This window comes from Giraffa tippelskirchi, chromosome 3 (genome assembly GCF_054371585.1).
Source record: "Giraffa tippelskirchi isolate mGirTip1 chromosome 3, T2T-mGirTip1v1.2.pri, whole genome shotgun sequence".
NCBI lineage: Eukaryota > Metazoa > Chordata > Mammalia > Artiodactyla > Giraffidae > Giraffa > Giraffa tippelskirchi.
The window spans coordinates 88,052,597-88,076,703 of record NC_137277.1 but is presented as its reverse complement, the minus strand read 5'-3'; the positions used below and the strand labels follow the sequence as shown (position 1 = coordinate 88,076,703).

The following is a 24,107-nucleotide window of genomic DNA, read 5'->3' as shown; positions in this document are numbered from 1 at the left end:
ATGTATATATATGTATGCATATATATGTGTGTATATATATATGTGTGTGTGTGTATATATATATATATATATAAAATTTGGTCATGTTCTTTGAATCTACCCAGAAACTCTTTCATCTGAAAGTATGGAAGTTTATTAAAATGAGTAATTTAGGAAGACAAATGTGGTTTTGGTGATTGTCTCAAGAAAACATATCCACTTTTTACCTTGAGATAGACATAGAGCTTAACAGACAAAATCAGTAGTGTCGGGCTGTGATCATTTTTGCTATCTACACATTGCTTCAGATGGAATTTTCAAAGCAGAGCCAAAATTCATACAGTGAGATGACAAATTATTTTTAAAAGAGTAATACATTTGAAATGATAACTTTTGCTGAGCGAGCTGTCTAAACTTCAGTTTTTTAAAGGATTAGATACTTTGATTTTGCATGTAAAAGATGCCAAGTATGCTTTGAATATGAATTACAAGCAATACTAAAAGGAAAATACACATAGCAGAAAATATGAAAGTAGATAAGAGCCAATAAGCATGAACTGTATGTCTTCTACTACCTAGTACACTATTATTGATGCTCAACAAATATTTGATATTAGAAAACAAGACATGTCAATGGCCCCAGAGCAACTCTATGATACTGAATCAAATGGTGACTAAAAATGCTTTATTTCACTGTTCTATTTTGTAGGTATTATTACTTGGCATTCAGAGCACATCAAACACCTCTTGCTAGCAAAGAGAGTTGCATCGCTATCTTGGAAAAGTCCAGATTAGATCACTGGCTGCTGGGAAAAACAAAGGTAGTTCTTTCTTTGTTGTTTAGATTGTCACTTGAGATGCTCTGCTGTGTACCTCCGTCTCTTATCAGTAATTTGAATAGCTCTGTAAGTTTTGTAACTTACCAGACAAGACCCCAACCTAACAGTGATCTTTGCTGGTCTTGGGTCCGGAGTCCCAGGACCTCAGGGGCCAAAAGAGGAGAGTTTGCTTCCTGTTCTGCATGTAGTTTGAGAACCATTTAACATTTCTAGAATGAGATCTTTGAGCTCATTTTTAAATATCCTTTATTTCAGTGCTGCTTATTCCAGTACTGCAGGCAAATACACAAATCATGTTAATGACAATAATGAGTATCTTTTATACTTTTGTCCTTTTTTTCATTAGACTTGTGTTGTTTACTGCCCACTCTGATTAGTAGTCTCATCATGTCTAGCTTTTCATTTGGGGAAACATCATATTCCTGCAAGATTCCAGGTTTTTGTGGTCCTTTCTGAATTGCCCTACAATGCCAGCCTTAGCCTGAGTGTGGATGGCGATGCTGCTGCTCCTCGGCAGAAATTATATCACTGTGGCCCATTCAGGCCCCACTCCCTCAGAACTTCTGTCAGCCCTCATCAGTTTTTCTGGTTTAACATCTCCATCAGAGCTGAGGGGGAAAAGATCAAGCTCAGAAAAGGGAACTCCTGGCAGAACTGAGGCCAGCCTGGAGAACATTTAGGATCTCCTAAAACCCTGTTAACTTCATCGTCTGTGTATGTTAATAGTCCCACATTGGCTCGACCTTACAAGGGGAATTAATTGTATTTGCTTCCAAGAAATCAGTAATAGCATAAATCAAGTCACTGTAAACTTTATTTAGATGATGTTTTAATATTTATGTTAATTTGTTGGAGCAGAGTGAATTTCTGTGTGGGAGTCCATTATTGTTGTTGTTTAGTTGCTCAGTCATGTCTGACTCTTTTGCAACCCCATGAATTGTAGTCCGCCACGCTCCTCTGTCCATGGGATTTCCCAGGCAAGAATACTAGTGTGGGTTGCTGTTTCCTTCTCCAGGGGATCTTCCTGACCCAGAGATCGAACCCTCATCTCCTGTATGGAGAGGTGGTTTCTTTACCACTGAAGAATCATTGGCAGGGTTTATCTGAACCTGGTGGCTCAGACAGTAAAGAATCCACCTGCAATGTAGGAAACCCAGTTTTGATCCTTGGGTCAGGAAGATCTCCTGGAGAAAGGAATGGCTACCCACTCAAGTGTTCTTGCCTGGAGAATCCCATGGACAGAGGAGTCTGGTGGGCTACAGTCCATGGGGTAGCAAAGAGTCAGACACAGTTGAGAGACTAACACGCTTCTTTAACCCTGAGCACCAGAGGAGCCCTTGGGAGCCTATGTGTAATGCTAAAACTGATGTCTTATTTCAGGTTTTTCTCAAGTATTTTCATGTCGAGCAGTTAAATTTGCTGCTGCGGGAAGTCATAGGCAGAGTGGTTGTGCTGCAGGCCTATGCCAAGGGGTGGCTGGGAGCCAGGAGATACAGAAGAGTCAGAGAGAAGAGAGAGAAGGGGGCTGTTGCCATCCAGTCAGGTAAACAGCCCTGAATCTTGGCATTTCATTAAATGCTTGAGGCCACTCACCTTTTGTTCTTCTCAGTGGTTCCTTTTCTTCCCTCCCTCCTGCCTTCAGCAAATATTTATCAAGTATCTACTGCAGGCCAGGCCTTGTGCTTGGTGCTGGGGGTATAGCTGAGAGCAAGACTGCCACAGTCTCTGACCTCCAGATAAGCAAACGAGCCATCCCTACCCATGGCAAGACACAGGCAGTAGCAGTGGATGGATGTAAAACCCAAATCACACAGACATGTGCCCCAGCTCCCAGATGACCCACCTTATACACACTTCATGTCCATTACCAGGTTTTCAGCATCAGAATTGCTACTGTCACATCCAGGAGGCTTTTCTAGCTCAGACAGAGCTTGTAAACCAAAGCAGCTAATCACTAGGCTCTGTCATACACCCAGCCCTGTCAGTGCCTCGTTGCATACACATGTGTCATTTGTGTCACAAGTAACATCTGAACTCCTGTGTTACTGCAGGCAGTTGTCCCAGGTCTTGAACACAGCAGATGATTTCCTTTGTGTTCTCAAAAGCCAGAATCATAACGTTCACTTGGACTTCATGGCCTCATTCAGTGACATGGAGAGCTGTAGTGCTCAGGGAGGAAGTGGAAAGGAGAGCTGGTCATGCTCCTGGTAGCAGCTCAGTGCCTGGTACTCTGAAGGACTCAACACCCTGCCCCCTGCTGCAGGCTCCCTTTCTCTTTTCTTCATTCATTTCCCATGCATTTTCCCTTTCCATCATGCATTCCCTCCCTGAACACAGTTCTATACATAGTCCCGCCTCACCAAATGCAAATGTGATGCTGCTAATCATTATTATTTATTTTTCTTTCCTTCAACTTTCATGTTTTATACCTTTCTCCCAATAAAAAATACAGAGTGAGTCAGGCCATTCCAGTCCTCTCCTACCCCTCAAGTCCTGAAGGCAGAGCTTCCTCTATGGGTTGGAATGACAGGGACCCATCTCACCTGGACAGGGCTCCAAGTGATTCATAAGTGGAATCCAGAGGTTGTGGAAACTCACTGCCTGAACCAAAATGACTCCTTCTCAAAAGCATCTTGGAGGCCGAGCTGAGAGTACAGAGAGGCCCCTCTTCCCCACCATCACTCACGTAGCTCTGCTTATTTTGTTCAGTGAGAAAGCAGTGGGGAGGAGGAGAGGGGTGGAAGATTGGAGGGAAACAGCTTATATCAATTCTCTGGCACGTTCTTAAATTAATGTCATTCCTAGCACATGGCTTTATATTTTTAGCCTGGAGAGGATATGATGCTCGGAGGAAATTTAAGAAAATAAGCAACAGAAGGAGTGAGTCTGCTGTTCATATTCACGCAGGTAATTAAAACATCATTTTCATAGCATCCACTTGGAAATCTTCTGTGATTAAGTTCATATGAGTTTCAAAAAGCTGAAAGGTTAATAATTCAGGAGCACTGGAAGAGGAGTCAAGAGTTCTAGTGGGGTCTAGCGCTTGCTCTGATTCACCTCGCTCCATGTGATGATTGAGAGCGCTGGCTGCATGCCATACCTTGGCTAAGGATGCTCCAAGTAGGTTCTCTTGTACTCCCAATTTTAAAGAGGGGGAAAACAAGGCACAGAGAAGTGAAATAACTTGTCCATAGTCACACAGCTAGTCAGAGGCCGAGTCAGCATTCATTCACAGCCAGTTTGGATAGAGTCCATTTTACATACTGCCAACTGAGCAATTCCCTTCCTCTTCTGGAGTCACCCATCCCTTGTCTGCAAACAAGAACATTGGCAAGAAAGGTCTTAAAGGTCTTCCAACCTTGGAATTCTCTAACTATATGCTCAGCCTGTCTTTTCATAGCACAGAGATAGGAATAACTCAGGTACTTGCCTGGCAAACTGTGTTTCCCACACCAAGGTTTGTGTGTGACTGCAGTGGTCCTCTGGGCCCCATGTAGTTAGCATGCTGTGGCTCAGCTTGTAGCTGCCTGAGCACCTCAAACTCTGGCTCCCAGGTCATTCTGCTCTTCTGCAAAGGGCAATATCCACAAGGGTTGTGGGGCTCAGCTCCCTCTGTCTTTTGAAGCTGCATGTGCCTAATTGAGGCTTTGGAAGAGATAGGCCCCAGAGCACACACACCTGGGCTCTGAGAGCACAAGATATTAGAGATAGAACGAGAGAGAAGTGTCCAGGCCAGTGGACTCTGCAGCAGAGAGAGAGAGAGTGTTTCAGATTTGCCACACTAGAAACAAACTTTTAAGTGAAACAATTGCACCCCTTTTGAGGAGATCCCTACTCAGAGCCTGGCTCCTTGGGGCACTCTTCAGAACTCTCTGGCCCTGTAAAGGCCGGGCGACTATTCAAAACCAAAATGTTTGGGAGGAAAGAATATCATTTCGGGACTTCCCTGGTGGTCCAGTGATTAAGACTCTGTGCTTCCAATGCCAGGGGCGCAGGATCGATCCCTGGTCAGGAAACTAAGATCCCACATGTTGCATGGAGCAGCCAATAAATTAAAAAAAAAAAAAAAAAGAGTATCATTTCAACCCCAATGTGCAACTTTTAACACCATCCCCTAGGAATTCTAAGCTCTGCAGCTTCAAAGCATCAGGAAGAAGGATGCAGCTCTAGTTGCAACAAGTAAAACAACTCAAAATAGATTTTCTCTCTTCCTCCCCACTGTCCAACACACACACACACAGTTCCCCTCACCCTAGCCCACACCATTAAAAGAGGATACTGGACTGATCTTGCTGTTTGGTTCAAAGCCTAACATGTATTTTCAAATATAAACTTTGAGCTTATCTATTGTTTATTCCCTTATCATACAGTATGTAGGATCATAAATCAAATTTTCCCTCTCTGAAAATCATCTTTAGATGGCTCCCTTTTGGACTCAGTTATTGCCACATGAACATGCATAAGAACAGACAGCTCCATTATATCAGGACACTCGGCTGCATCTTTTCAGCGCAGCACCTGTCGGGTGGGTACACTATGGAAGGGTCCTTTTGTTTCATAGGACTAGAGAGAACATGTTTCTTTTTTTTTTTTTTTATAAATTTATTTATTTTAGTTGGGGGCTAATTACTTTACAATATTGTAATAGTTTTTGCCATACATTGACATGAATCAGCCATGGGTTTACATGTGTTCCCCTTCCTGGACCCCCCACCCACCTCCCTCCCCATCCCATCCCTCTGGGTCATCCCATTGCCCCGGCCCTGAGCCCTTGTCTCATGCATCGAACATGGAATGGTGTTCTGTTTCACATACGATAATATACATGTTTCAATGCTATTCTCCCAGAACGTCCCACCCTCACCTTCTCCCTCAGAGTCACATGTTTCTTTAAGCAGTCTTTTTTTTTTAAACCTTGGAAACACCCTCCTTCTTAGCCTGGCAGCCAGTGTCCCACATATCAAGTGGTATTGGGAGCTTCCGAGTCCCCATGGGCTTGGGCGAGCATGTAGTTATTGAGGGTGGTACTGACAGCACCTCACCCTCTTGGCAGGAGAGTGTGACAAGCCAGAGCAAAGGCGAGCAATGGCTCATTGCCCTTCAGCCAGCATCACGGACAGGAGTTGAGGGGCTGGTTTTGTGTTAGCGGTAAAGATACTCAGATAGGGTAACGACATTTGCAATTTTATGGGCAGATTATTTTTACTTGAAAATGTTTTCCTTATCTTTCGATTCAAAGGCAGTGTTGATCTAAAAGCAAGGCAGCTCATTCCAATGTCTCTGTTTTGGGGTGTGCTCTTCCTAAAGTATAATCCTCTCGTTACAAGCTCTTCATGTCCCTGGGACATGGGATTTTCCAGGCAAGAGTACTGGAGTGGGGTTCCATTGCCTTCTCCGCATCTCAAGTAGAACAAACCCTAAATAGAGTAAGGGGTACTCTTACTTTTGAAGCCTGCAGAAGTGGCTTAGGGATGCTATCACAACACAACCTTTTCTGGATATTTTCTAAGGTTATTCTCTAACATTTTTTCAACAAATTATTTCATTTGAAATGTAGATTCTGCAATGTGTTTGGTTTATATTTCAAGTTCTGGCCTATTGTCTTTTTTTTTTTTTTAAATCATGCTGCAACACTATGTTATATAGTTTTTGAAAGAATAGCCCTTGAAATTTAGGAAGCATTTGGCCTACATGTTGCTACAGAGCGGCGCATATTGAAATTTGTTTTCCTTTCATCTCCTTCCCAATAAAAGCAGCCGCTCGGCTTATCCCTTTAGCTTCCTCAGAACTTCCTTTCAGAATTCCCGATCTATTACGGCACATTCACATACCAGAAACAAGATGCCTTTTCATGCTGTCAACCTTTTTCATCTGAAATGTAAATTAATTCTTGCTGGTATGCCTTGACAGAGATCAAAGTCAGGGTATTAACCTTCCCGGGCTTTCTCCAGGAATCTGTCCCCAGGACAGGGCTGCGGCTGTTAGGAGGCCCATGTCCATGTTAGGGACCCTCCTCCAGGCAATACTTGGCCTGGGCACCACCATCTCCAAGTCCCAGGGTCCTTTTGGAAATAACTCCATCTGTACTTTAAATCAGGTGAGCTATGATCTGCCGGGCTAGACTTGGGAGAGACAAGCCTGCTCGTTTGAATTGTGGGCTGTTTGCTCAGACTCCCAGAGCTGTTGAAGTGGTTCTGATGGCGAGTGATCTCGGCGGGCGTGGTGATCCAGGGAGGGACAGGGCTCCAGACTGGAAACCTCTCCCTTTGCTCCCTGGTATTTTCCTGCCTGTCAGTCTTTGAGGTAGGCCACATTTGCATTTTCCAAATAAACAGATGTCTTTCAAATACATGAGCTGGTGGTCTCAAGCTCTCTGTGGGCCTGAACTGTTCACCAGCCAGTGAGCAATGCTGGAAAAGAAAACAAATGGGGAAACATGCTAAGCACATGCACGCACATTTCCTGTGTGCAGAACATTGTGCCGGCAATAAAGGGCCTTTGTGAGATGTGGGTTCACAGGAAGAGAGCCTGCTAAGGATCTGGGCAAAAGTAGCCTTCCTCAGTTTCTTTTTCCAAGGAGAGGGAAACAACTTCAAATGTCGCCTTGGTGAGAAGTGGCATGCTTTATTGTGTTTTTATTTTTGATTAATGCTGATAATAGGCTCTTGCTATGGGAAAACATAACAAAACAATTAAAAATATGTACTTTTTTAATCAGAAAAATAATTGCTAACATATTCCTGTTTGGATAGATGGGGTAGTCTTAAGTAAAAACTAATAGTTGTCACCCCATCACTAATGTATTGTTGTTTTTTTCTTAATGAATTCTTAAGTTTCAGAGAATGGATATAACTAGATTTTGTCAACTAAAATTGCATACATTCCTCAGTAAATACTATCAAAACAAACAACCTGCAGGGAATTTTTTTTTAAAGATCTACAATGTCTCATTCTCTAAGTTTTTGAAAGCACAATTTTTAAAAATTACCCCTCTAACTCAAAACCTGTTTTTTAAACAAGAACAAAGTGCCAGGCTCCTCATCTCACAGGGTAGAAGCCCTCAGTGACAGTGGAGCCGGAGGGACTGGGAAGGAACTTCAAAGGGTGTCTCCAGGAGGAGCTGGCTCTTGCAGCCTCTCTTCCCCTCTTTCCCTCAGCCCTCCAGGAGCAGAAAGAGCCCATTGGTTTATAGCGCTTTCTCATCTAATTGCTTCAGTGCTTTGGAAATTGTTTTCTCTTTCTCTCTGTTATCTGATCAGCTTCCTACTTACTCCCCTCCTTGGTCCTACAGGGGATAACAGCACTAAAATCTATTGCCATTTCTCCTTCTAATGCCCTCTGAGGGGAGTGGTTTTTGGAACGGCATCCTCAGGCCTGCCAAGGCTGAGAGGCCTTCTCTTCCTTGAGCCTGTGAGCAGGCATTTTAAACCAGCTGCAGCTGGAACCCCTGGGTACATCATGTGACGCCAGCCAATAGGAATTGCTTTAAATGCAGTTTCCAAAGAGGAAAGCAAGCATAGAATCCAGACAGGCTCTCCCCCTTCTCCAGGTTAACTTCTTTTAAAAGTCTGACCCCACATCATGACAGAACCAAGTTTTAATACTTAAAATGCCTGAACTTTTAAACCTCTCTCAGGGCAAGCCTTCCTCCTAGTCTTTTCTAATTTTGAAAGGCTGATTCCTTTAGCATTGTTGGTGGGTTGGCAATGACTGGGTTGTTGCAATAATTTCCTAGAACTAGATTTCCAGAAATATCCCTAGGTGCACAAAACAACTATATTTTAAATTAGGAAATTTCTTTATTTCATTCACTTATTCAACTACTGTTTAAGTAACTGCTTTATGCTGGAGCTACTCTCAAGGTGAACAATGGCATTTAGTTTGGGGCTTTAGATTATTCATCTTCAACACAGAGGATTAAAAAACATACTTCCCTCAAATGGACGCTGTTTGTATAATCAAGTACTCTATGTTATATCAGCACTCCTTGGAAGGGAATTCTGTTAAACACCAAAGAGTCAAAATCATTATAAAATATAGCTGAGGATATACTTTGAAATGGGCTCCCCTGGTGCCTCAGTAGTAAGGAATCTGCCTGCCAATGCAGGATATATAGGTTCAATCCCTGGATCAGGAACATCCCCCAGAGAAGGAAATGCCAACCCACTCCAGTATTCTTGCCTGGGAAATCCCATGGACCAAGGATCCTGGTGGGCTACAGTCCATGGGCTTGCAAAAGAGTCAGACATGACTTAGTGACTAAACAACCAAGAACAATACATTGAAATGGCCCAAGCTTCTTGAAGGTAAAAATGATTAGGCGGATATTTTTCAGTTTGATAAATCTGTGCATAAGCACATTGTTGATCACAAGTCAAACAGTAGAGGAAAGTCAAATGAATGTACCCAGTGAGGAAAAATATCCTCTTCGGACAGATAGGAGGAAAACAAGCATGCTCCTTTATGCATTTCTATCTTCCACCCTATTCCATTGTTTCTTCACTTGTTCTGTTTCTGCCTTTTGGAAATATTCCTGGTCATTTTGCACAAAAAATGTGATTTCTCAAAATGTGACAGAAGAAAAGTTCCAAACTCTTCTTGGCAGGACCCAGCTGCCTCTCCATTCCTGGTATTTTAGGCCATTTCCACACAAGAGTAAAACAACATCTAGGGGAAGGAATTGACTGGCGCACCTGAGCTTGAGATGAATGGAGAGCTCACGCTAGCTCCACTGTCTTCCAAAGCTCTGATTAACTGAAGGAAGGTGCCTTTCAGGCTTTGTGAGGGTCCTGCCGAGTCCACTTGCAGAAGCCTGGCCTTCTCTGACTCTCTGTAGGTAAAGGTCTGCGACTGGTTTCTGACAACCACAGATATAACTTCTTAGAGAAGGAGAATGTTTGGGGAGGTTAAGGATTGTGATTTACTTTGGGAAAATGTGCCTTGTCTGTGAGCTGGGTCAGGACATTCAGAGCGCTCCAGAAACATGGCTTCAGGGAAGTGGTGTATAGCAGAGACAGAGTCTGGCCTTAGCCTCGAGGTTTCGGTCAAGAAATGGGCTCTGCCAAACCTCACTGGGCACAAGCAGTAAAATTCTTGCCATGAAGTAACTTGTGATGCAAAGGAATGTCCTTTGTTCTGAAATCAAATTATTGCCCATGTTAGAATTAAATACCCAGCGGGTAAAGTACTGTTAACCTAATTAACAATTAGAGAAGAAGCTGCAAAGCCAGTGTGGAACTGAGGTCTGCTTTTTCCTGATATCATACTGACATGGCATGGAAATGCTGAAGATGAAACTTTGGTGCAACGGTTGGCATCCCAGGACTCAAGGTTAAATTTCAGAGTAAACCCATGGACAGAATCTCTTCAGGTAGGAATCATTTCCTCCCTTATGGACTTCATGTAGAGCTCCAGAATCTGGCTGCAAAAAGGTAGTTCTTCAGATGGTATCTTTACCACCTCACCATTGAGTGAAGCAGCATTGTAGTCAATAATTGATTAATAATAATGTCAACAACACTCTTGAATTGCATTTATGTCTTTCATTTTTTCACATAGAATCATAAAATGTGATGTCACATTTTATGAAACCCTTATTAGTTTTTGGACTCTGTCCAAGTAATAGTAAAGAAACTTTTAGGGGGAAAGTTAACTGTGCTGTGACAAAAATTATTGAATTTTTTTCCTCAAAAGACTTCTGTGTGTAGAAAGGCAGATTTTGTTTTCTCCCCAAACAGATGAAATAGAAGCACAGAGAGTCTACATAAGTTGTCTCCCCTTATGTGTTATATGAGCTTAATGACTAATATCAGAGCCCTGTTCTGAGTCTTCACACAATGCTCTTTTTAGTAGACCACCTCTAATATTGGTTTCCATCTTGGATATGGCACCAGTCAAAGCTTTGGGGAGAGTTTTATATACCATCCTAAGCATGTGGACTTTGGAGTCAAAATTACTTTAAATCCTGGCTGTACCACCAGGTTTGTCATATGGTTTAGGGGAAATTGCTTAACTTCTGAACCTTAGTTTCCTTAGCTACAAAATGGGACTCATTAAGGTCTAATTCTCAGGACTGTTGTGAAGATCATAGTAGGTAATTTACACAAAGTATCCTGCGTGGGACCTGGCACATGGCAGCTATTCAGTAAGTGTCAATTTCCTCTCTGTCCCCACTTCCTAAGTATAAAGTTACTTGAGAAGAAAAAAAATCAGTCTGTGAAATACTCTTCTATGATTAGAATAATAATGTTGTAACTTCAGAAAGATGAAACTATTTCTCTCACTTTTGGAGGAAAAGATAATGCATGTCAGATCTCAAATACAGTTGTAATAAAACTTTTATAAAAGAGAGAATTTTCTGAATCTTATGTCTTTGCCTATCTGACAGGGAAAAATTAAAACACAGAAATAGCATGTGAAAGATTTCAGGTGGCTTTCTTTTTGTGATGAACTATGATCCGTCATGCCAAGAGTTTGGTTCATTTGTGTGGATACATTTTTCAGTGATCTCAAAATTGTTATGACTTAGGTGATATGCTCCTGATGTCATTTTTCCCATTATGGATTTGAGGCCCTTCTGTAGCTTGTTCTGTAAAATAGTAAGTTTCCTCTGTACCCCTCCCAGAAGTCAGAAATCCTAAAATCCAGGAGTTAAATATCACCAAGACTGCTGCCTCCTGCTGTGGAAGCAAATTGCCTTTGAGATGTCTGAAGAGTTGGAAGATAAGGGTGAGCCTATCACATTTAACCCGCAGTGACAGGTGATTGGCAGCATAACAGGTGAGCAACAGCCATTTGGCCAGGAGTTCAAACCCCAACACGAGGAGCCATAGCAGGATCATGGCTTGATTTGCTGTGGCCATGCAGTCTGAATCACCCAGCACAGAGGCGGAGGCAGAGGTGACAGCTGGTAGCCATTCTCCTCAATAAAGTTGTGACGGGTGAGATGTATAAGCAACCACAGCCTGCTAATTTCATAGACTTTGAGCCAAGTGCTTAGTGTCAAAACCAGCTATGGTCAGTGATGCAAATGTTTGTGAAGTGTCCCTCATTGACAGCAACGCTCTTCCCCCAGACTCCCCTCCTAGTGGGTTAGAAGCAATTGCATCCTGCTGTCCAGAAACAATCCAGTTTGGGGAGAAGGAGACTTTACCCTTTTTTTTTTTTTAATTTGGTAGATTTTTAAAAGTCAGATTTATTGAGGTTTAATTTACATATAGTAAAACTCAGTTTGATAAAATTGGATGATCACATATAGTCAAGTAACCCCCAACACAATCAAGAAAAAGACATTTCCAAAGAGTTCGCTCATGTCCTTTGCTATTGTCCATACCTTCCCCATCCCCAGCTTCTGGTGACCACTACTGGTTTTCCTGTCCCTGTAATTTTATGTTTTCTAAAATACCGTGTAAGTGAAGTCGTATGGTACACAGATATTAGAATCTGACTTCTTTCACTTAGCCTAATGCTTTGGAGATTCATCACTGTTGCTCCATTATCAGTAGTTTGTTCTTTTTCATTGCTGAGCAGAATTCTAGTCTGCGGATGTGCCACAATTATGTCCATTTACCAGCTAAAGGACACTTGTTTCCAGTTCCTGTGATGATGAATAAAGCTACTATAAACATTCAGAGCTTTGTCTTTTTAAGAAAAATTTAGAGGAAAGTAAATAACTTTGTTTTATAAGAAGCCAGAATGATACTGGAGGTAGGAGTTGCTTCCTTCTTGACTAACCAATAGAAATACTTATTTTTTTTTATAACATCTTATACTTTTTGCACAGCAATTTACAATTTATACATTCACACAGAGGACTTCCAGTCTCTTTATTCCTATAATATCATAGTAATGCTGAGAAGGAGGTTGGAGATTTTACCTCATTTTACAGATTGTGGCTAAGAAACCTCCCTGCAATTCAGACTGCATAACTCCTGATCTCCTGCCCTTCCCTCAAAATGTATTTTGAACATCCTGTCATTCAGAACACTCTGCTGGATGCTTTTTGGGTGGTCACATAAACTAAACTACATAAAAATACTGAATTTTTTTCCTTCAAAAGATGGGAAGACAGTTGGATGCTCTACATCATATATTATCAGGGAAATAAAATTAAGACATCAATGAGATACCACTGTTCACCTATTAGAATAGCCAAAATGTAAAACACTAACAGCACCAAATGCTGGTGAGAATGTGGAGCAATATGAACTCTCACTGCTGGTGAGAATGCAAAATGACACGGTTACTTTGGAAGAGAAAGTGGCAATTTCGTATAAAACTAAACATACTCTTACTGTGTAATCCAGTAGTCATTCTCCTTAGTATTTACCCAAAAGAGCTGAAAATTTATGTCCACACAAAAACCTGTACAGGAATGTTTGTTTAAGACAAATTTATTTATAATTACCAAGTCTTGGAAGCAACAAAGATGTCCTTCTGTAGGTAAATGGATAAACCATGACACATCCACACAATGGAATAGTCTTCAGTGCTAAAAAGAAGTGAGCTATCAAGCCACTAAAGACAAGAAGCTAGAGAAGGAAATGGCAACCCACTCCAGTATTCTTGCCTGAAGAATTCCATGGAGAGAGGAGCCCGGTGGACTATACCACATGGGGTCACAAAGAGTCAGACACGACTGAGTGACTAGTACACAAGGACATGAAGGAATCTCGGATGCATTTTACTAAGTGAAAGAAGCCAATCTGAAAAGAATACGTACTGTGTGATCCCAACTATATGACATTCTGGAGAAGGCAAAACTATGGAGAAGTAAAAAGATCAATAGTTGTCAAGGGGTGCGGAGCTGTGAGGAAGAACAAATAGGTAGAACACAGAGGATTTTTAGGGCCGTTGAAAATACTCTGTATGGTACCATAATGATGGATACGTGCCATTATAATGTCCAAACTCATAAAATGTATAGCATCAAGAGCAAACTAATGTAAACTATGGATCTGGGATAAGTATGATGTGGCAGTGTGGATTCATCAGTTGTAACAAACGTACAATTGATGAAGGATGTTGATAATTGGGGAGGCTGAGTATGTATGGGGGCAAAGGGTATATGGGACATCTGTGTACCTTCCTCTCATTTTGCTGTGAACCTAAAATTGCTCTAAAAATATAGACTTTTTAACAAGGGAGGGGGACAGTCTCAGATGAAACCTGGCCTACCACAGGCTTGAAAGGAGTACTAAGCCAGGTCCAACTAACGCAGTCACAAGTAGCAAATGATCTGTGAAGCATCCCTGCCTCAATCCTTTTTGGAAGCAAGAAGAGCATAAATTGTAAGAAGTGAATCCAACCTAAGGCTGCTGGGAGTCAGGAGACAGGAGAGCAACTGTCCCTAGATGCCTGAAGGGAAGAGGAATTCCTCAGTGATGCTCCAGGACAGGCAGGAAGCTCATCTCCAGGGGAGAGGAAAGCTTCCCTCCTTAGCCTCCAAGTTAGAGAAAGTGGTTACCAGATGAGACTTTCTTTGAACTCTGTCAAAGTTTGATTAATTTGGAATTAAGTAGTGGAGAATCAGAGTGGAAAATGCTCATAGGCCTAAAATTACTAGATTTGTTTTGTGTGGTAGAGGCAGAGGCCAGGCTTTGTGATACAGCTGTAGGAAAAAGTGTCAATGAGATTCTGCCCTTTAAGAAAAGAATTTGACTTTGGGCTGCTTTTGGTGGCATTTGCTTGTTGGACCTCCCACAAGTTGGCCTCTTTAAATTCTAGTAAAATGGCTACTGACCAGCTGTAACTCCAGCCAGAAACCGCATGGGCTTCTCGTTCCACTGGCCAGCAGTAGTGAGGAGGGGAAGCCTGGGTCTCTGTGCCTCATCTGTAAGCACCCTCTCTGCCAGGTCCATGGTGAGGATAGGAAAGCTCACCAGGTGTAGATCACCAGCCGGGAGACCTACCCAGACAGTATCCCTGCTGGAAGCACTGCCTGGGGCTGTCCTCTAGGTGGGTCATCAAACACCAGAGCACCTCCTGCAGCAGCTGAGCTGTGGGACTCTAAAAGGCCCAGGCACGTGAATGAAATGAAGTCTGAATTTTTATTTCCATTACTTAGACAGTGGGGGTTAATGATTTTTAAATGTTTAAATAAATGGGCTACACCCTGTAATATTTAGGAATTCAGACTTCAGGGCAAAACTGCATGAGTTTGAATCCTGACTCTGCCAGCCTCCAGCTGTGTGTGACTTTCTTGGGAAAACCACTTAAGCTCCCTGTGCCTTAGTCTCCTAAGTTGTAAAATGGGAATGATAGTGGCCTCTACCTTTGAGAGTTCCTGTAGGAGTAAATGAATTAATTTTTATAAAGAGCTTAGGACAATAGGCAGCCATTCCCTTCTCCAGGGGATCTTTCCAACCCAGGGGATCTTTCCAACCCAGGGACTGAACCCAGGTCTCCCACATTGCAGGAGAATTCTTTACCATCTGAGCCACCAGGGAAGCCCAAGAATACTGGAGTGGGTAGCCTATCCCTTCTCCAGGGGATCTTCCAGACCCAGGGATCGAACCCAGGTCTCCTAAGAGAGAGTATGTGCTAAAATGGCCTTAACATGTCCTGTGTCTTAACATGGCCATCTTATAAGGATACTAATGATTGGGTTTAAGACCCACCTTAATCCAACAGGACCTTATTTTAAACCAATTATATATGCATACACCCTATTTCCAAAAAAGGTTACATTCTGAGGTGTGGGATAAACATCTCTTTGTATGCTCAGTCTCTGTGTCAGAATGCAAGCTCCATGAGGACAGGGACTCTGTGTGCCTCCTTAAGTGTGGTCCAAGGCAGCCTGCATTACTTATCACAGAATACTTACGGGACTGCCTGCAAGGAATGGAGTGACATGGTGCCACCATGAGGGCCATGCTTGAGGGAGGAGAGCCCTCCAGGAGGAAGGAGAGAGACAGGATAGAAAGAAACACATCTTTCCTCAGAAACATCTGAGGAAATAAAAAAGGAGAAAGGTCCCAAATATTCTAGTATGGTATGTCTAGAAGCACTTTTGGCAGAATTAAAAACAGCCTGAGTCAGGAAGCGGTGCAAGACGAGAGCAAACAGCCTCTGGATCACAGGGCAGGGAGGAAGGAGACAGGACAGAATTAGGGTTGAAACCTCAGAGAGGAGCCTGCTGTGGAGAGGAGGGCCCCGCTGGCAGGATAGTTGCTTCTAAAGCCAAGGGGTCTAGTTGGAAAGAACCTGGCTTCTCCAGATACCTAAGGTGGTCTGAGATGTAGGGACATTTTCAACCCATTGTGACCTTGTGGGTCGTGGAGCATGGAAGAAGACCTGGGACAGCCAGGAACATCCCTGCAGCACTTTCCCACCCAAGTCATTAGTGGTCTTGGTAGAGAAGTCTTTAGATGTTTATCACTGTGAAGTAAGCTAGTTCAGTTCAGTTCAGTCGCTCAGTCGTGTCTGACTCTTTGCGACCCCACGAACTACAGCACGCCAGGCCTCCCTGTCCATCACCAACTGCTGGAGTCCACCCAAACCCATGTCCATTGAGTCAGTGGTGCCATCCAACCATCTCATCCTCTGTCGTCCCCTTCTCCTTCTGCCCTCAATCTTTCCCAGCATCAGGGTCTTTTCAAATGAGCCAGCTCTTCGCATCAGATGGCTAAAGTATTGGAGTTTCAGCTTCAACATCAGTCCTTCCAGTGAACACCCAGGACTAATCTCCTTTAGGACTGATCTCCTTTAGGATGGACTGGTTGGATCTCCTTGCAGTAAGTTAACTGTAGTTACTGAAGTAAGCTAACTGGACTATGAAAAGCTGCACTGGTGATGTTCCTCCACTAAAGATAGTGTATAGTCTGTCTTTTCCATGACAGCATAATTGACCCTGGACCCACAAAGGTCAGTGAACAGGACTGCAAGACAAAAGGAATAGAAAGAGGCCTGCCCCAGGGTAGACGTGTGGAGAGACAGAGGAGGCCTCATCCCTCTTTTTCTCCTCAGATGGTACTGCTGTCCGGTTGTCACACCTGGAACCCCCACCTGGTGCACTCATGACCTCAGTCACCCAACTCCCTATTTGACCAATGCAATCAAAGAGACAGGTTACCCAACCTTCCCCATGTCACCAAGCTGGTAGAGAGTCCAGCCAGGAGAGTTACTAAGTTCCCTATACTTGTGCCCTTTCACAACCACACTGTGTTAACTCTTCGAAATAAGCTCCAAATCCATGGCTGAAATTCACCACCTCAGATCCTCAAACCATAAGAAAAATGTGGATTTCCCTAGCCATGCTGTATTCCCCACTTTGGTAATTCATCCAGGTGGAGGGCATAACCTTAAGAAGATGCTGTTTTGTTTCATTCCACAGGGTGCCCTTCAGACCAAAGCTGTGATCCACAGCCCACCATCGCAGGGGGTCCCAGGGGAACTGTGCAGGTTCAATTCTCCAGTGAGCCTGGTGACCACAAAGGTGAGGTCATTAGAAGTTTGGGATGGGTATCCTATATTTATGGACACTCCAGAGAAAATTCCAGAGCTGGAAATGATCACCTGATGTGATCCCTCTGTCTGGCACTCTTTTTTTTTTTTTTCTACAGGTGACAGCTGATTAATTTCAGGGGCAGCCTTGCAGGGGAGCCCCTTATCTCCGGGGCTCAACCCCTCTGCAGCTGCCCAGTTACCTGTTCACTGGGGAAGATGGGCTAGTGGCAGCTCTCCTTGCCAACTGCCTCCCTTCAGTCCATCCTCTTGGAGCAGACACTGACATGTTTCTATCTTATTTACCTTAAAACCTTATGAAAGTTTAGCTTCTCAGGAATATCTTTCTATGATCCTGACACTGATACATCGAGCACATCCATAGGGGGAAGGAACACTGTGGACAAGAAGTTAAAACTTGAGTATCTAGTCTAAGCCTTCCATTAATTACCATCATTGTATAATGAGAGAATTGGACTAGATCAATGGTTTTCAAACATTTAAAAGATATTAGAATCCTCCATTTTTTCAGTTTGAAGGTCCCTGAACTTCTGCTTGAAGAAGCAGCTATGATTTTAAAAATATGACCTTTAATGCTGATGCTCACATGTATGAAATGTGAGGCTGAGTTGCCCTGGATCTCACCATAGAGCTTGGAGGTACAGCGTAACTCCAGGCCCAACAGTGAGGTCTGGGCACTTCCAGCTTCTTTGGAATCTGCAACCCAGCCTAGGTTTCAAGAATATGCACAACTGGAGCCTCACCTCAGGGCAAGGAGGTTAGGGAGAGGGAAAAAAGAGAAGAGGGGGAGCCCCAGGAGCAGCAGTGTTTCTTGAACTTGAGGAGGCTTGGAGGTGAGACAGGGAGACACTTCAGTTTCAAAGGAAGTCTGTCTAGATGTTACAGACCTACAGTCTAGATCCGTTCTCCCTAGCAGATGTCAGAAATAGGAGGTCTTCCTGTTGTAATCAACACACAGGTATGGTTTGTTTGGCCAGACCAACTTTTTTGTTTTTTTAACAAAAAACATTGAACCCAAATGTTTTCAGCTCAAGTGTACATCCTCTGGTTCTCCACAAACCTCATTTGTGTTACCTGAGTGACCCCAAAGGCATTTTTAATTTGCAATACCTGCTATGTTGTTTTCTCTTTTTTTTCTCCTAATGATCAAATACTCTTTCATTTTATTTCAAAATTTGAAGAATTGCCTCAGTTCTTCTGGGAAATATGAATAGCTCTAGAGTTCAGTCTGACTCTGGAAGGCTTTGACTCCTCCAGAGAAGTCCCTTCCAGTATCTCTTTATTTCATTTAACCAGAACACTTCAGGATGCTTCCCTGGAGACAGGAGACCCATGTCTGGAGGAACTTCTGTTGTCATACCTGCACATACCTCAAGTCTAATATTTTGTGAACGTTTCTGCTATTGAAATGCATCATTTAGTTTTCTCAGCCATGTCTCTGGTTTAATTCCTTTAGCCTGATCTGTTCACTTAGAATCAGTCACTCTATTTTACTCTATTCTTTTTCTCCATATTTCCATTTCTCCAGTCTCCTTGTTTAACAATTTGCCAGAAAGATGCCAAATTATCCCAACTGTCACTGGACATACTTGAAAGTATTTGACAGGGATTTCCCTGGTGGTCCAGTGGCTAAGACTCTGTGCTCCCAATGCAGGGGGCCCAGGTTCAATCCCTGGTCAGGGAACTAGATCCCGTATGCAACCGAGGCCCTGTGTAGCCAAATAAATATTTTTAAAAGTATTTGACAATTTAGGATTTTTCTTTGAATTCAGTGGTTCGATAACCTTTTTTATTCATTTAAAAAACTTTTAAAGTTGAGGTATAATTGACCTACAACATTATATTTGTGTCAGGTGTACAACATTTCTGATTTAAGTTTATCTCTTTGACTCAAATCCTTGTTGCTGCTCTTCTGACAAAGCTGGGGGACAGAGGAGCATACTTCGTCTAATCTTTAATAAGAATATTCTGTACCTTTCTATTTGGCTTTTAAATTTCAAATAACTCAAAAATCAATATTTTGATGACTGAAGTGCAAGTGAGTGAGAAGCATGAATGAGTTTTCCCTTTAATTACATGATCAGAAATTCTATGGGTTTTTATTGGAAACCTGGACAGAGTAACTGGGGGCATTTGCTAAGTGTCAGATAAAGGTGTCACTGCCTCCCCTCTCGGAGAAGGCAATGGCACCCCACTCCAGTACTCTTGCCTGGAGAATCCCAGGGATGGGGGAGCCTGGTGGGCTGCCGTCTATGGGGTCGCACAGAGTCGGACACGACTGAAGTGACTTAGCAGCAGCAGCAGCAGCAGCCTCCCCTCTTCCTGGTGGTGGACACAGCACCTTCATAAGGAGAGCCCAAACCACATGGGGTTAGTGGTCTTCCTAGCTTTGCTTGTGCTTCTTCCTCTCTGAATTGCTATTAAATTGCTATTTCTCCTTTTCATACTGAGGATCTCGAAATAGATGCAGACAGCAACAACATCAACCTCCTATGTGGACAAGACCATCTGGGCTTTGGTCAGTGAGTGGTGCAACTGAATTGGGCCAGAGAACAAGATTGAAAATGATTTCTGTTGATTTTCCTTTTTAATAAGGAAACAGATATTTTTGTCCCTAAAGTGGGCTTCTCTTTTTCTCTTTTCATATCATTTCTCACTTTTATATTGCTTCTCACAGTATTACAAGTGAGCTTGGTTCAAACTATGTTTTAAAATCTCCAGGAGGGGGAGGTCTGCCTGGTCCTCTAACCAGAGGAGTTCATCAATCAAGAGAAGGCAGGGAAGGGAGGAGAGGGGATCGATTCATAAAATTCTAAAAGGCTGCAGCTACTTTTCTTGATTTCTGCTTCCCACTTCTTTTAATATTGTTGTTTCACTGTTTGGTCATAATGTGTGTTTGCATGTGAGTGTGTGTATGTAATAATAAAAATGTAATAATGTTCCATATAAAATTTTCTTTTTATCCTTTTGGTGTTTATAGCAATAGTAATACCAACAGATGGTCTTAACTACCACTGATAGTGAAAAAAATCACATTTCTTCTACACAAGAGATAAATATGCTTAAGGAACCAAACAAATAATATAAAATCAGAGCATACTCTTCACAGAATAGACAAAACAAAAACAAGTGATGCACTCCATTTTTATCATGTTATATTTTCCATCATTATAACAGAAACCTTCAATATTTTATGCACCTTCCACACTATGTCACAATTGAAAAATGTGTAGATTATCTTCATTGGTTGTATTTTGGTTTGGCTCTTTCTAGATGATCTAAAATAAGGAGAGCAAATAGGTAGAGTCTCCTTCTGACCCTAATGGATTGGTGGTAACGATGTGGAACTATGGTTCTCAACCCTGGCCACACCTTAAAATTATCTAGGGAGCTTTTTAAAAATGATGCCACACCCACACCAGACCAGTTTCAGAATCTCTGGGAGCTGCATTCAGGCATATTTAAAATCTTCCTGGGTGATTCTAACGTACAGTCAAGATTAAGAATTGTTGATCTGGAGCAGTGTCTTCCAGACCTCAACATAGATCCTGATTACCTCAAGGGCTTGTTAAAAACACAGATTGCCAGCCTCTACCCCCAGACTTTCTGATACATTTAGGACAGGGTGAGGCCCAGGAATTTTATTTTCTAACAAGTTTTTAGGTGATGTTGATGCTTTCTGTGATATGTTTTCGATTAGCTGTGATAATGTGGGGCCCACAACTTGAGAACCACTGACATGAAATATTGTGTTAGAAAGGAACTTGAAGCTGAATGAAAGTTCAAGAGAAGAAAGCGATGGTTAGTCAGTCACAGCTGCTCTGGTCATAAAAGGAGGAATTGTACTTGTCACTCTCACTCTTGAGAAACCGGTCAGTGAGCCGTCCTCAATCACAGTACAGAACTGAGTTCCTCCTGAAATGAATCCCTAGTTGTAGTAATCCTACCCACATTGTCTCAGATGGTAGAGAATCTGCCTGCAGTGCAGGAGACTTGGGTTTAGTCCCTGGGTTGGGAAGATCCCCTGGAGAAGGGAATGGATACCCACTCCAATATTCTTGCCTGGAGAATCCCATGGACAGAGGAGCCTGGCAGGCTACAGTCCATAAGGTTGCAAAGGGTTGGACATGGCTGAGTGACTAACACTTTCACTTACTTACACACGTTGTGATGGTATTTCTTGACCACCATCCTCATCCACAGGCAGCTCTGCCCAGCCCAGCCAGGACTGGAAGCTGGACTCCTAAGACTGTCTAGCACCACACCACTCCAGATCATGTGTTCTGCTGCTCGCCAGCTTCCTCACCTTGGGGCCTCCAACCTGTCCACTTTTTACATCTATTGTCATAGACAGGTGGCTTGTTTTCCTGTAAGATGAGTTATTTTATCCAGTTTGCCAGCTGGGACTGAGGACAAAGCAAGGCCTGTCATCACGGAACAAGTCAGTTTTGATGATGTGTCCTAGACAAAGGTTGCAGAAAGTCAGGGAGCAGCACAAGGACAGGCAGCGAGGTGCTGCAGAGAGAATAGATGGCTGCTGAAATCAAACCCTGCCTACCTCTGAATTTATCCTCAGTCTCTAAGCACTTGTTTGTTTTCTCTTAGTTCTTAGGGGCTCTGCCTATCATAAAAGCAGCCCACAAGCAGAATCCAGCAATGGCCATGCAGAGACTTCAAGCACCTCTCCTGTCACTGAGAAAAATTGGTGAGTCTTATCTGTAAGATTTTATTCCAACAGACAATGAAACAAAAGTATGTCTTACACTGTGTTATTTTGGTGAGTTGGAGAGAGTGGAGCCAAAAAGTGTTGCCCACCAGATTCCCTCATGTCAGAAGTCATTACTCTGTGGGCAAAAATCTTTGATCTACAGGGCAGTCTAATTACAACCCTCTTGTGGGTTCTCCTCGTAATGAAACCTGTACTTGGCCTCAGTAGGTTAAAACAGTGGTTCTCAACTGGGAGCAGTTTTGCCCCCTCCCACTCTCCTTCTGAGGACATGTTTGGCTGTCACAACTCGTCACAGGGGGTTTGCGTGAAGGATGTCTAGTGGATTGAGGCCAGGGACGCTGCTGCCCAGTCTACAGTGCACAAGACAGCTCCCGCCCCACCAAAGAACTGACTAGCCTAAAAGGACAAAAAACTGTGGGCTTAAGCTAATTCAAAAAGGGTATATCATTTTCATTAAAAGTCTACGCCAGGATTTTGAGGAAATAAACAGGCCATTAGAAAATCCATTGCATCATTTTGGAAAAAGAGGTGGTCTTAATTTGTAACTTCTAAAAATAATTCTTAATTTTTTGAGACATCTTATTAATATTCTGAAACGTGACAAATCAAATGCTCCGTGCTTCTCTAGCAGTCTCACATTGCTTGAGCTGCTTTTAAAGTAGTTTGTGGTTGTCTCTCAGTAACCACAGGGAATGGGTCCAGGAGCCCCCACAGATACCAAACTTTGCTGTTGCTCAAGTCCTTTACATACAGAATATTGTAGTACAGTTTGCCTTCCACATCCATGGGTTTCACAACCACAAATTCAACCAATCTTGGATTGGCACAAAACCCATGTAAATGGAGGGCAGATTGTACTTAATAGTCAGAATAGCTCATGTAAGGGTACTTGATGAAATATTATAGGCCTAGTATCTCATGTTAGAGATACTCTCATATTTTGAACAAAGTTCAAAATTTCTTTCAGCAGAAAGACCACTGAACTTGGCAGGTGGAAGACTTGGGTTCTGATCCTAAAGCTAGCGTTTTCCAGCCCTTTGACCTTGGGCAAGTCAATGAATATAGTTTGGGAAATGGCTCCAGCCTGACTCCCATCAACCTCTACTGATGACCAGCTTTACTCAGAATATCAGGGCTGGGCTGTGAGCAATGTCCACTTCCCTTCCCTCCACCTTAGAACTGCTCCTTCTATTCAGCTGCCCATTCTTCCTTTGCTCACCCAGGTGAGCTCTCCCTGGCTCACCTCTGTAATGTTCCTGCTCTCCAGGTCCTGCCACCATCAGGCAGAGCAGCCCTGGCTTTCACATCTTTCTCCCTCTGCTGCCTCTTCCCCATTTGCTGATTCCCCTCCCCATCTAACAAAAGTCTTCCCTTGGCCCTGTCCCTCCCTCTTCTTACTTTTACATCTCAGACTTCCTCAGACTGACATCCAGCTTGGTTGCCTCATTCCCTCACCAACCCCTCCCTCTCTAAACCTGAAATCATCCGTGCCCTCACCACATCCCTCCAACAGTCCTTGGGAAGCTTAGCTCCCAGTTAAGAGAGCCTTGTATTCATCAGGTTGTGCAACGCTCGGTGCCATGGACCCTGCTTTCCACGAATTGCACTTGTGCATGGTTTCTACAGCACCGCGGTCTTCAGCTTCTTTCTCCCAGAGGTCCTCCATCTTTATCCTGCTCCTCTTCCACCCACCTTGAAATACAGGCAGTTCTCCAAGTCCTTGGCTCTCTGCTTTCTTCACTTCTCCCTCGGTGATATCCTCTCTCACTAGTGTATTCTCTCTCAGCTGAGAGAGCATGATTCTCAGGTCTCTGTTCTGAGCTCCACCCTACTACACCCACCTCCTGCTGCCCGTAGATTCCTGATTCACACATCAGAGACTCAACAGAAGAGCCCACCAAAGGACCTCCACCAGCTCACCAGACCTCGCCACTTCTGTGAGTGCTGCACACATTCTCCTGTGACCTGGCCTTCAAACCTGGTGCTCATTTTTGATCCCTATGTCTCACTTAATCCCACCTCCAATCACTTTTTTAGCATCCTTCCCTGGCCCAGACTTACCATTATCTCTATCCCTCTCCACTCTCTCCTCTTTA

At 43.1% G+C, this 24,107-nt stretch overlaps 1 protein-coding gene and 1 non-coding gene across 21 annotated transcripts in view; both read left to right on the top strand.

Annotated features, from left to right (window-relative positions):
- The window catches only part of MYO3B (myosin IIIB), a 442,575-nt gene that overhangs the window by 247,322 nt on the left and 171,146 nt on the right, over positions 1–24,107 (top strand). For 14 of the 20 annotated variants that reach the window (XR_014079013.1, XR_014079014.1, XM_081577876.1 and 11 more), the window contains 5 exons: positions 689–800; positions 2,199–2,361; positions 3,645–3,725; positions 17,152–17,253; positions 21,888–21,987. Coding sequence is in view for 18 of the 20 variants with exons in the window: in XM_081577876.1 (XP_081434002.1) it covers positions 689–800; positions 2,199–2,361; positions 3,645–3,725; positions 17,152–17,253; positions 21,888–21,987 (558 nt within the window). In the remaining 2 variants the exon portion in view is untranslated. The remainder of the gene's footprint in view (positions 1–688; positions 801–2,198; positions 2,362–3,644; positions 3,726–17,151; positions 17,254–21,887; positions 21,988–24,107) is intronic. The other 6 variants (XM_081577881.1, XM_081577879.1, XM_081577878.1 and 3 more) reach the window with 1 other exon arrangement.
- Positions 18,894–18,966, top strand: TRNAG-CCC (transfer RNA glycine (anticodon CCC)). The gene has a single exon. It is a non-coding gene; the product is annotated as a tRNA-Gly (tRNA).